This window comes from Calypte anna, chromosome 14, assembly GCF_003957555.1.
Source record: "Calypte anna isolate BGI_N300 chromosome 14, bCalAnn1_v1.p, whole genome shotgun sequence".
Taxonomy (NCBI): Eukaryota; Metazoa; Chordata; class Aves; order Apodiformes; family Trochilidae; genus Calypte; species Calypte anna.
In genome coordinates, this window is record NC_044260.1 from 14,464,539 (window position 1) to 14,477,424 (window position 12,886).

Genomic DNA, 12,886 nt, shown 5'->3' on the forward strand with positions numbered 1-12,886 from the left:
CAACCAATTACACACAGAAATAAGCTGGGGAAAGGACTTGTTAAGAAGGTGCTGTTTTGGCACTGGTGCGTTTAAATTGAGCTGCCACAGGGAATTCTGCGTTTCCAAAGGATCTGGAAACATTAAAGGACAACTTAAAGCCAGAAAAAGCTCCTCAAAAGCCCCAAATCCCTTCATTTTGCTGCAGGACTGGCAGAGCTAAATGCAAGCCTGGGTGGCAGCAGCTGCCACAGCCAGGAGCTGCCCTGCAGCAGGAGAAAGCTCAGTGGTTGCCACAAGAGAAGAACCCGATGCTTGACCCTGCACAACCTAAGTGAAGCTTCTCACCCTACAGTACTTCTACACCCCCCATCCTCATCTAAGCAAGGGAGGGAGGACATGGCCAAACCCCCTCCTGCACCACAAAACTTCAGAGAGGTTCTTCTTAGGGTGCCCACCTTCCACTCACCAGTGAGCTGGGTGCTCAGAGGCAGATGGAGAGGGCTCGTGTCCCAGTGCTGCTGGTGTGGGGACAGCAGCTCTCAGGGCTGAGCAGCTGATCCAAACCATTTCCCAGGCTTTGCACCTCGTTTCTACCACCCATGCTGCTGCCCACCAAGGAACAGGGCAGACCAGACACCCCAGAAATCCTGCAGAAGTCTCCAGGAGACACAACATCCACACACACCAACCCATCCCATTCCCTTAAGCTGGACAGAAAGAACAGCACCTGGAGACCTTCACCCAGCATCACCTCATTCCCAGGGCAGGGAGGGGAGCACACACCTCCCTCTGGAGATGTGTCTGCTTCCCCAGGCAGCTCATGCCAGTCCTACAGCCTGACCACCTCCTGGCAGAGGGGACAGTGCTGGGCAAAGGCTCCTCAGCAGCTGCAAGACTGAAAAAGAGTGTTTGCAGGAGAGTTGGCATTGCCAGGTGGGTACAGGGCTGCCCAGAGCAGCAGGTCCAGCTCCTGAGCAAGGCTAAAGTGCAATTCTACTCTGAAAAAAATGTCCTGCACATCCCCTGGCACTGCAAAAACCATCAGGAGAGGCAGTGTCTGTACCACAGGGACCAGCCAGCCCGGACTCGTGTCACCTATAATCAGATTTGGGACAGGGAGGAATGCTGATGCATAAATCAGGGGAGAGCCCAGCTCCCTTTCCCTGTCACAGCCTGGCTGGAGAGGAACCAAGAGAGGAGAGAGACACAGGCAGTGACTGCTTTGTGGGGCACACGGGGCTGGCTGGGGGACAAAAGGTCATTTCCTAAGTAGAATGACACCTCAACCTGTGCTCTGCTGGCCAAGGAGACACCCAGCCCCATCCTCAGCTACTGCTGGGGACATCACTACACACCAACCACCCAAGCAGGACTCCAAATCCAGGAGAGGGTTCTTGCAGAGGGCCCTGCAGCCAAGTGCCCCTCCTGCAGCCAGCAGAGCCAGCTCAGGAATACGAGCATGGAATTCCACACACGGAAGCTCCACGCTTCTCAAGCAAGCACCCAAGAAACAACCAGCTCCAGCACCCCCAGCAAGCATGTGGTGTTCTCCAGACCCAGGCTGGGCACGGAAGGATGGAGGGGAAAGCCTTCTGCTCCGAGCTGACAACACTTCAGTGCTGGCCAAGCACTGAAGTCCCATCAGCTCTGGGGACAGATGGGTTGGCAGCTGCCCCCGCAGCCCAGGGGTCCCCAGGCACTGCAGGTGCCTCCCTGCCAGCTATGCTTTGGTTTGCAGATGGAGCTGGTGGCCTGGGTTTGCCAGGAGCAGGGCTGCAGAGGAAAGACCCTCAGAGACCCCCAGGCCAGGGCAGTCTCTGCCCTTCCCTCGGCGAGCTCACACTCGGCTCTGGAATCGCATCCTGTAGAGGCGGTCCCGGACGTACTGCTCACTGTCCACAGCCACCTGGTTCAGCCAGATCACCCTGCTCTGGGAGATGTCCTCCTTCACCTTCCTCTTCATCAGAGACACGAGCCCTGGCTCCTGCCCGGGCTGAGGGCCCCTCAGCAGCACGTAGCAGGCGTGACGGCTCCGCTCGAACAGCGCGGCTGGGAGGCAGAGCAGAGGGAAAAGCCTCAGGTCCCCAAATTCAGAGTGGCCACCAGAGCCACCACCGGGCACCCAGAGAATCCAGGAGGTACCAGAAGGTTGGTGTCCTCCTGCACCTCCTGGCTGGAGGGCCGGAGGCAAAGGACTTACCAGTGAACCCAATTATTTGGTCTGTGCTATTGCGGAGCTCCAAGAGGACGTTGGTGTAGGAAGGATGGAAAAGATACAGCTTCTGCAGAGGGGCTCTGGATCTCTGCAACCAACAGGACCTTGTCAGGACACAGCCCCAGACGTTATCCCAGAGACAACACCAGCACCAGGCTCAGCTCTCACTCATGCTCAATAGAATCCAGCCAGACAGATGCTTGTTTGTTTCTGCCCAACTCATCCTGTCTGATACCACTTGTCCTTCTCTTGGGATTTTCCTTACTGCTTGGTGCTCTCCTCCCTGTCCCCAGCTCCATGCAAACAGCCTGTCTGCTGCTGTCAGGGGACACGTTTTTGCCTTAGGGCTGGCAGAGTTAGTGAGGAAGGCACAGGAAGCTCAGCTGGTGGGATCCAGCATTCTCTGGGACACCACCTGTCACTAACACTGCCCCCAAGGGTCCTGGGAGGTGGCTGAGCTGTGCACCAAGGCTGCCAGGGCTGCCCAAGCATAGAGAGAGGACATTCAGGTGGCCCTGGGAGATGGCTCTGCCATGGGAGGCTGCAGGACCAGCAGCAGCAGCTTCAGGGGTCCCACAAGGCAGTGACCTCTTGCCTCACCTCCAGTGCCACACCAAGGCAGGGCTCTGGGCAACCCTGGTGATGCCACCACCCACTGCTATCAGGGACACTGTTATGGGAACTGTGAGGGCACAGTCCAGACCAGATCAGAGGCAGAGGTCTGCCTGCTTCCAGCAGACCAGACCGGCCAACAGCCCCGTGGCCAGTGCAGGAGGCTGCAGGGCTACTGGCAGACAGGAGTGAGTGTGAACACTGGGTAAAAGGGGTTAAAGTTCCACCCAACCCAGTCCCAAAGGCTGGAGAAGGGCAGGCCCCCAGCAGCACTCACTGCTCACCGTTTGGTTCCCTGGTGCCTGGTATTCCCCCCAGAACAGGAAGGCAGAGCGATGATCTGCAGTGGGAAGCACGGCTGGGCCGGGGCTCTCTGCTCGGGAGCTCAGCTTCAGGTCCCACTGGACTGCTCCAGATCCACTCTCAACAATCATCACCTAGCAGGGAAGAGAGAAAAGGAGCTCAGACCAAAGAGCTCTAACAAGCCCTGAGAGAGAAGTCGAGTCTCTGCCCCACACTGATAACAGGAACAAGGTTCTGGCACACGGGAAGATGAGGAAATAGTTGAAGCTGAGCATCACAGAGCTGTGAGACCTGGGGAGGGCCACAGCAAGGTCATGAGTACTGCAGCTACTTCAAGGGGTTCACAGCTCTGTCACTGAAGCCTCTTGCTGAGAAGAGAATTAAAGCATTAAAGCGCCTGAGCTGGCTTCAATAACCTGTTGAAAGGGATCCTTTCCCAGCCCAAACCTTCCTAAAAGCAGCCAGAGGGAACACATCTCACCAGCTGCCCTCGACTCAGCACCAGCTTGAGCTGAGACATGCAGAGCAAAGGGAAGTTCAAAGAGTGCTCAAACCTTCTTTCTGTTGGGCCCCATCTCGCTCTCAAGGACAATGCCAAGAACATCAGGTTTGTAGTAACCAAGCAGGGGTTCACTGAGGGAAGGAAAGATACAGACAGATCACAACACACGCTGATGTCTGGGGCATACCTTGCTCTTCCAGAGCAGCCTCTCTCCTCCCAGCAGCTCTTGGGATGAGAGACTCCACTGCTGAGCTGGGTCAGCCTGGAGCCACCCCCAGCTCTGAGCCCACTCCTGTGGCAGCAGGCACAGGATAAAGAACCAAAGCTCTGGGCTCCTCACATTTGTTAACAGAGGACACGTTAATAGAACAAGCATGATGCAGATGTGACCACAGATAGGACCACAGAGCAGGCTGATGTGTTTCAAATGAGTTCTGAAAAATTTGCCAGGGCATCATAAAGCCTTTTGCAGGACATCACTGCTGGGAATGCCTCACCCAGCCCCCCTCAGCTGTAACACCACCTGATGACACGGGACGAGTTGAGGGTCCACAAAGTCTGCAGGTTCTGTGTGTTGATCAGCATGGCCACCTCTGAGTCCACAACCAAGATGTTCTCTCGTGACTGCCTGGGGATTTTGGCCAGGTAACGAATGTCTCCAGAGCTGGACAAGGACAGAGAAGTGATTTCACTTTCTAGACTGTGGATGGTTTTATTGTGTTGGGTTTTTTTTCTAACCCAGTGCAGTAAATGCAAACAGGAGCCCCCAGCCTGCTTTCCCTCCTTTCCTCTCAAACCCCCAACCAGGCCACCACCAGCAGCCCTCTCCCTGAGCTTTGGATGTGCTCCTAGTCCAAAAGCCATGGAAAGGACAAAGCCAGAGCAGCCCATCCTAGCAGGAACACCAGCACCTCCCATCCCACCAGCAACCAAGACAATCTCCCACCTGAGCAGGGACAGGCGGTGTGTGGGGCGGTCAATGTTCTTCTCCCACTGAGGATCTTGGTCAAGGCTGGGAAGCTTCATTTCCATCCCAGTTGCTGCACTGTACAGATCTTTCAGGGAATATGCATAGAGAGAGTTCTCTGTGCAAAAAAAACAAACAAAAAAACCCAGTAAGAATGAGGGAAATTGTCCTGCCCTTGCTCTGAACTCTGTGATTTTCCAGCTCTAGCAGATTAATTATGTTTTTAGGGCTTGCATCATAAGAGTTGCAGTGGCATTTTGTGACTCAGGCCTGCTTTTCAAAGCTTTTAACATCTTATCTGTTCATAATCCAAGTGTCCCACAGTAAGCACACGCTACAATGATGAGTTAAACCTTACATTCTCAACCTGTTTCAAATACAATCACTACAGCACGTAACAAACCTTGCTTTAAGCAGATACCCCCCTTCCCTTGGCCTCAAATAGCTCTTTTGAGAGGAGAAAGCATGACACAGCTTTTAAGAATGCAAAACCCTTTCAGACAACTGTTGAGTAACCCCAGTTTCACTCACTCTTTCAGACAGAGTTCACAAACAGAACTGTACCTGTATAGAAAAGGAAGTAGGAGGAGGAGCCCAGGTTCAGCCTGATGCAGTGAGCTCTCCCACCCACCTCCAGGCTCCCAGCAGAGCCAATCTGCTTGCCATGTTTTCCTGAATGGATGAAGGTCTTAATCTACACAGGGAAGGGATTAAAAAAAACAAACAAACAACAACAAAACAAATGTTAAAGCTGCATCCTACTGGTACTGCCCCAACTCCAGTGTTTTCCAAAGCTTCTGAGCAGCTGGTACAGAGCAGCAGCTGGATGGGAACAGCAGAGCCTGGGGTGAAACTTCTCTCCCTGGTTTTGGAGATGTGGACAGGAGTTGGATGACCCCACTGCTGTGAACACTTCTGCAGGCTTGAAAACCACTTCCAGCATAGCCACTCACCCTGAAATTTCACTACCTCTGCCAACCCTATCCCCAGCTTTGCTAAAGAGAGAAGATGGGTTCAAGCCTACTGAGCAGTGACAATGACAGAGAGGATCTAGAGCCAGGAACAAAGCAGCATATGGGCACAGTGGAAACCTGGCTTCATGCAGCAGCTCTGCTAAATATTTTAAGTGCCCTAATCTACTCCTCCTAAGGCTGAGTCCAAGGGAATAAAAGAGCTGACAGGTTTCCTTACATTCATCGTGCAAGGTAACAGGAACCACTAAAAAAAATTTGCCCAGGAGAATAAAGGCTAAAAGCAGGATCAGACTGAAATGTCTGGGCAAGAGTCATGGTCTGGGGGGAGCAGTGCATGCTAGGGAAATGAGAAATATCAGACTGGGAGAAAGAGCATCCATCAGGGGAACCCTTCCCTCTTCTTGGGAGGGAGAGACTGGGAAAGAAATCTGGAAAGGCTGGTAGGTGAACGAGGGCCAGTTTGCTGAGGAGAATGGAGAACACATCTGGAGAGGCAGAACAACACATCTGTCAGCTGTTCCCAGCCTCCTGCACAGGGAGGAGACACACACCAGCTCTTGCAGATCAGCTTCACCTTTACTCAGGGAGCTGCCCTGGGAGAGTAACAGCCCAAGGTATTTACACAGTGAGTGAGAATCCACAGCACCTTGCTCAGTGCATTGCTCAACACCTCTGTGTGCTGCTGGAAAATGTTCTGTTTTCCTGGGTGTATTAGTGCTGAAGCTTGCAGCAGGTAGGGATCAACAAGACTCTCAGAAAAAGCTTCTATCTAAAGCTCCTGCACTCAGAGCCTTCAGTTTGAAGCCTTCTCAAAAGGGAACATTACTTCTACTTCAGGAGACCGAGTGCTTGCCAAGTTCAGAGGGAGGGAGGGAGGAAGCTATCTTAATACCAAGACAGCCAGAGAGGTTAAATAGAAAACAAATCAAAAGGCAGTCCTGCAAAACAGAGCCTGCATTCAAACATCTCTTCGCTGGCTAAAATGAAAAAAAAAAAAAAATTAAATAAACCTTTTCAGATAACTGGGATGGCAGAAGCAAGGATGAAAGAAAACAAGAGAGAAACGTAGGAGTTGCAGGGGACAGAATTTCTGATGACTCTGGCAACAATGTCTTGGACAGCAAACCCCTATTTATTTATGGAGTGCTGTGGCAGGAGGCCATGGAGCTCCCACTCCTCCCAGCAGCCTCGCAGGGACCTGAACCCTTCACACACTTTAAACAGAGAGGAGTGCACAGAGAGGATGCTGGGCCACTCAGTCATGGGCACAGGTGTCTGGGTATGACACAAAAGTGATTTACCCTCTGGGGTAAATGGGAAAAGCAATGCTGGAAATCAGCATAGACAAGGAGCAGATATTTCAGATATTTCCCTACCCAGAGCCAGGTCAGAATGAAGTGGTGACACTGTGGGAAGCAGAGCCCAGGCAGAGGTCTGGCAGGGATGGGACAGGGAGGGCAGCAGTGGTACCAAAGCACTGACTGCCAGCTGAGCTCTGAGCCCAGACTCAAACCTGTCAGGGTGGGTTCACTTCCACTTCTCTGAGCAAAGTTCCAGAAAACTGCAAGCTCATCCTGCCCAGGCTCCACACAAAGAGCAGGAACACACAGAGAGGAGTGGAGGGTGACAAGGGGCAGGAATTCCTGCACAGCTTCTTCTTGTTACTTATTTATTTTAAACAGTAAAACACTTCCATTGACTTGGGAGTCAGTCTCTGCAGGGTGGGAAGGAAGCTACCCCAAACCTGTTGGTATCAGAGGATACTCTTAGGACAACAAAATTAAAATAAATAACATTCCTGCCATGCCCTATGGTCTGGCCACTGGGTTTGTCCCAGCTTCAGGGTGACATACCTGATCTCCTGTAGCAACAAAGATTATCAGGTCCTGAACTCCATCACTGTCCACATCTGGAATCACTGCCACGGGAGGCAGCACACTAGAATTAGCTCCAAAGTCACTGGGCTGTCTCCACTGAACCTCCCCTAGAAGACAAAGTTATTGGGAAACAGTCATTAAAAGGCACTTTAGGCTGAAAGGCTTCTAAAGCTCCTGCTCCTGGAAGCACTTGGCAGCAGCATCCAGGCAGCCATTACAGCCCCTCAGCACCACAAATCAGGCACATTTATGTCCATCCTGGGGTAGTTCCTTGGATTCCGGCATGTGGAATAAGCCCCAGTGTCCACAATTGGCCTGGTTCCTTCTCTCCAGCCTTGTTTCTTCCTGGCTGGCTGTGGTTGGGTGCCTCTGGCTCAGCTCTGACTGAAAGCAACAACTTCATTAACAGCCTATAAATAACCTGTGCTAGAGCCTATGGATGAGGGATGCTGAGATAAAGCCTATAGATGAGGGATGCTGAGATAAAGCCTATGGATGAGGGATGCTGAGATAGCACACTTGGTACAGCACCTTTCCATCTCTGTGTGTGTCTACACCTTCATCTGCATTAGAAATTCAAGCTACACTAGATTTCCTTCAGATTCCTTGGACCTATGCCTCCTACTCTGTCTTTCTCCCATTTTTCTTTTTGGACAATGAGGTGTGAGGGGTTCAATACCAGACCCAGAGGTTCCCAAGGGAGAACATGTGTTGTTTAGAAACACTGAAGAGGTGATTCCCAAAATGGAAATGTGTTTCAGGCTTCCCCAGTGAGGAAGGTTCAAGGTGCAGCAGATGGTCCTTGCCCTGCTCCTAGGGGGGTACAGGGTCTCTTCACCTGCACTTAGGCAAGATGATGATGCAGTCTGTAGGCTCAGAAACAAAGAAGGTTTTCCAGAGGAACCAGGCAAACTCCCAGACTACTGAAACTGGTGAGAATCTGCCCTAAGTGCTCTGCTTGATGACATTAAAATCATAAAACCCTACAAGTCCCACTCCTCTCACCACTGCAGGCACTCCTGTGACAGACATATGAGCTTGTGTCCAACCCCTGAGAGTATGGAGTGACTTCACAGCTAGCCACAGCTTCTCCTGTTTCAGAAGCTGTTGAAAAGCTCCTAATAATAAAGCAGCAGGCACAAAGCAGCAGAATAAAGTGCAGCCTTTGGAACATACAGGAACAGCCACTTCTCCACAGCCCAGCAAACGGCTCTGCCAAGGTTTTCCAGATAATTAATGCCCCGAGCCCATTGTTCCTGTACCAGCAAGTCACGCCACGCTGATGTCCCCATCCTCCCAGGTCTGAAGGTCACCAGGGGAGGGAGGGAGGCAGGCAGCAGTGTCCCCTGTGTGGCAGCAGTGCCCTGCTCCCCACTCACCCGTCCGCAGGTCGAGCGCTGTCAAAGCCGGCGGCTTCCCCACCACCAGGCATCCAGGGGCTGCAGCCCCCCCGAGCTGCCTGATGCCACACTCCAGCCACATCACCTCCTCAGCTGCTGGCCTCTCCCAGAGTGCTCTGCCATTGGTGCCAGACACAGCAGCAACGAAGGCACAGGGAGAAGGCAGACCTGAAGGGAAGAGATGTCAGCAGGAACGCTACACGTGCTACCGACACCCACCCCGCACAACCCCGGGATGGGACCCACCCAGGTAACCTTGGTTTCTCCCCCAGTCCCACAGCAGCTTCACTAATTAGAACTAAAAGAGAAATAACAGCCCTTTTACTACAAGTTTTGTCTGTGTCTGAGTCAGCTACCTTCATCCAGACAGGATGTGTTGAAGCTGCTGCTGCCGTTGCCAGCTCTGAAGGCAAAGACGACGTCCTGCACTTTGTCTTCGTTCACATCTTCTATAGCAAGGAACTGGTAGGCCACTGCCAGAGAGATCACAAGGCAGGCAACTGGTCAGGAGTGCCCTCACCAGCAGCAGGGGCAGCTGGAGCAAAACACAAATTCCTGGAGACCTACTCACTGCCTCCATCTCTGACACTGGGACATCAGAACAAATCGGGGTTTGTATTAAAAACAGACATCTACGTGAGGACTGAGAACTGGAAGTTAGTGCCAAAGGGTTTATTTAATTTGCTGTCCCCCTGAGGATTTGTCTTTTTTTGTAACCAAGCAGCCAGAATTTGAACTATGTGGATGAAAGAGCAACTCTGGGCTTGGTGCGGGGTTGCTACTCCCAAAATATAAAAAAGAAAACAAACAAAACCCAGGAAACCCAGCCCCAGTATTCCATCTTCCTCACTCTCAGCTAAAAGCAGCCTTCTCCATCCAGCCCAGAATAGCAGAACCTGGGATTTCTGCATTCACACAGGAGGCTCAGTCCCCACTGGTGAGCACTATCCTTGTGTTTATAGTACCAACAGCTGACACCCCCTGCATGCAAGAATAAAGCAAAGCTCTCACAGAAGCAGATGTGGAGCCACCAGGGAGCAGTACCCAGGCTAAAGAGCCAGCTAAAGAAACTACAAGTCTGTGCAATTTATAAAAAAAAAACCCAAAAAACAAGATGCAATTCCTCTTCTCCCTTTCCTGTTAGCTATGGAGAAGAGTTCTCAAGTCTTACAGACAGAGGGGGAATGCCTGATTGCCCCTAGAGCTCAGCTCAGACTCCAGGGGAACATTTTACAGCCCAAACTTCAACAAAGATTTATCCCCATGGCTTTTTTTTTTCCCAAACGAGGCCAGCCTGCTGCCTTAGTAGTGCTTCAGAACAGCATCTGATTTCTCCACTAGATCCTGCAGACACCTCCTAGAAGCCCACTCCAATTATGATGGGCCATTGCTTATCCAGGTCAGGTAATCACAGCCCTGGTTCCAAGGGCAGCATCCCAGCAGGATGGGCTCCAGATTGTGCTTAGGTAGAGCTCCACAACTCAAAATTCTTCCCATCAAAGAAAAAAAAAAATACAAGACCGCTGGGAAGTTATTTCTCCTGCTCCAGAGAGCTCACCTGCATCGTCGTAGTTTCGGAACCAGGTCCTTTCTGAAACTGGCCTCTCTGGGCAAGGAATGATGAAGGAGAAAGCAAAGACAATTATCAGGCAGAGAAACAAGGAGATGAAGAAGGCAGCAGTGCGCCAGCGGGACAGGCGGGACAGCTGGGAGGACTGCTTGGTGAGAATCCTCCTCTCCACAGAGTTCTCATGGTTCTCCTGAATTTTCACGTCCTCTGTTTTCAGAGGGTGGATCTCAGCTTCTGAGTCCTTGTTATCCATCACAGCTCCCTCATCGGCCTTCAGACACCCCTCTCCCCCTCCACCTGCAACAAGGGGGAGAGCAGTTAAACCAGACTGGGAATATCAACAAAAATATCTTGTTACTGCCCAATATTCCCACTGGAAACGCTTTATGGGAGGTGAGGGAATCAGCGTGTTGGCACAGAGCTGGGTACAAACCACTGCTGGGACCCTGGGATGCAGGAACAGCCCTGTGTCTCTGGAGAGGCAGGAAATCAGTGCTGCTGGACCCTGACAAAGGATGCTACAGCCTCCACACAGAAAGGACTGACTGGTCTGGAGCTCTCCCCCAAGGAAGACACACCAAAAGCTTCTCTCCTGGCTGGAGAGGTGAAAGGAAACACTCGTGACCTTTTAGTCCCCATGTCAGGCTGTTCCCTACTGTAATGAGCACCCCAGCTTCCCCAGGAGAGCCAGAGAGAAACAAACACCAGCATCTTCTGTACAGGGAGAAACCAAAGCTCTCTGACACCTCCACAGATGAGAAGCCACTTGGGAGGTTCAGCATCCCAGCCCTGTGAAAGGCAGGAGAGCGACTGCTTCCCTTCCCAGAGGAAAAAGAAGGCAAGAGCTGAGACTAAAATGAAGCAAATCTGATTTCATCAGAATGGAAGAATTGCTAACAGCTGCTATTTTAGTTCCTCCTTCTATAAATCATAATCTTGAGCTACAGTTGCAACAAAAAGGGGGAAAAAAAGAGAAGGCCTAGCTGGTGACAGAGTCTGTAGCTCCTCACCCACGACAACAATAAACCTCAGCTTTATATACAGCTTCTCTGAGAGTGTTTCTTCTAAAAGAAAAAAAAACAGCAAAAGGGAAGAGATAAAGAATAACACATTCCAGCAGGCTTGGAAAAAGCTGCATGACAGTGTTATAAATGTTGTATCAGAGCAAAAAACAAACATGACAACCGAGCTGATTTTCCATGAGCAGTCACATGCCTGGAGTGTCCCCTGGGACAATCTGACTTCCCCAGCAGCAAACAGCTCAGCCCTGACACACTGCTGAGTGCCCAGCTCCACCAAGCCCTGGCAGGTCTCATGTTTGGTGCCCAAGCTCCTTCAGAGGTTCAGAGAAGCACAAATTGGGAAGGGTTCCCCTGGGCAGCTCCAGTCTGACCTGGGGAGGTCTCCTCTTCCCAAGCTGTCCCTGTGCCATGCCAGGAAAGAGCTTTGGAGGTCTCTTCTCTTCTGGGTACAGATCCCAGGGGACACAGAGCACTCCAAGGCTGCAGCTCCAGCCCAAGCACTCTGACCTTTACCCAGCACATCGTGTACCAGATCTCACTCCAGACAATTTAATTCCAGCTGCACGACACCATGCAAATGCAATTACATCAATAATGTAAAAGCTGGAGCTTTCTTTCCAAGGTCCCAGCCCAAAGACATCCTCTGCCCTTCACACCAGCTTGCTGGTCCCACCAGGAGATGTTTCCAGGGCACCTGGCAGGAGCAGGAAGGCTCCAGATGGGAAGGAGAAGTGAAGGAAGAGCCGTGCATTCAGCCTTGCCCTGGCCAGGCCCTGGTGCTGCTGAGCCCAGCACTGTTCTCTCACCAGAACCAGCCCAACACCCACCCTTGGACAGGTCCAAGGTCCAAGGCTCAGGGCAAATGGAGCAAATGATTTGTGAGCAAATGATTTACCAGGGCAGAGCCACCACAGCACGGGTGGGGGGATGGCAGCAGGAAGGGGCTGCATGGCCCCCCCTGGGACAGGGCAGGTGACCCATGTGTCCCTGGCATGCAGCACAGAGGGGGGGTCCTTCCCCAGCCCTGGGGGAATCAGCATCCATGACACCAGGGATGCAGCACAACCTCACCCATCTCTCCAGTGTCCCCCAGTCCAGAGCCAGGAAGCCTCCAGGGCAGAGCTGAGTGCTGCCAGAACCTACAAGACTTCCTGAGATGAACCAAACCCAGGCTTCCTCCCCCTTGGTCCGACAGGGCCATCATCTAAATGCTGCATGGAGCATCAGGCTGCACAAAAGGGGCACTTTTTATGACTCACTAAATCACACCACTGTCATCCAGACCAGGATGAGAACAATAAAATAAAAAACAAGCAGTAATTATCCTGACAGCCCCGGCAATTCCTCTTCTTTGGCAGCAATGACCCCAAGAGCCAGCAATTACAAAGAGCCCTCGATGCCTTTAAAGCAATTCCTTCTCTTTGCTGTCAGAGAAATGCCCTTTGCAGCCCTGCCAGCACCA

General features: G+C 52.0%; 1 protein-coding gene across 1 annotated transcript; it reads right to left on the reverse strand.

The window, feature by feature from the left end:
- Positions 1–1,399: 1,399 nt before the first annotated feature.
- Positions 1,400–11,199, reverse strand: FAM234A (family with sequence similarity 234 member A). The gene is made up of 12 exons (XM_008502995.2): positions 11,106–11,199; positions 10,391–10,699; positions 9,189–9,305; positions 8,812–9,000; positions 7,409–7,539; positions 5,146–5,275; positions 4,561–4,699; positions 4,138–4,278; positions 3,667–3,745; positions 3,094–3,246; positions 2,183–2,285; positions 1,400–2,031 (listed from the first exon to the last, which is right to left on the reverse strand). Exons 1-12 carry the CDS (start codon positions 11,182–11,184, stop codon positions 1,820–1,822), a joined length of 1,782 nt encoding a protein of 593 aa, XP_008501217.2. The 5' UTR covers positions 11,185–11,199; the 3' UTR covers positions 1,400–1,819.
- Between the last annotated feature and the right edge of the window lie 1,687 nt (positions 11,200–12,886).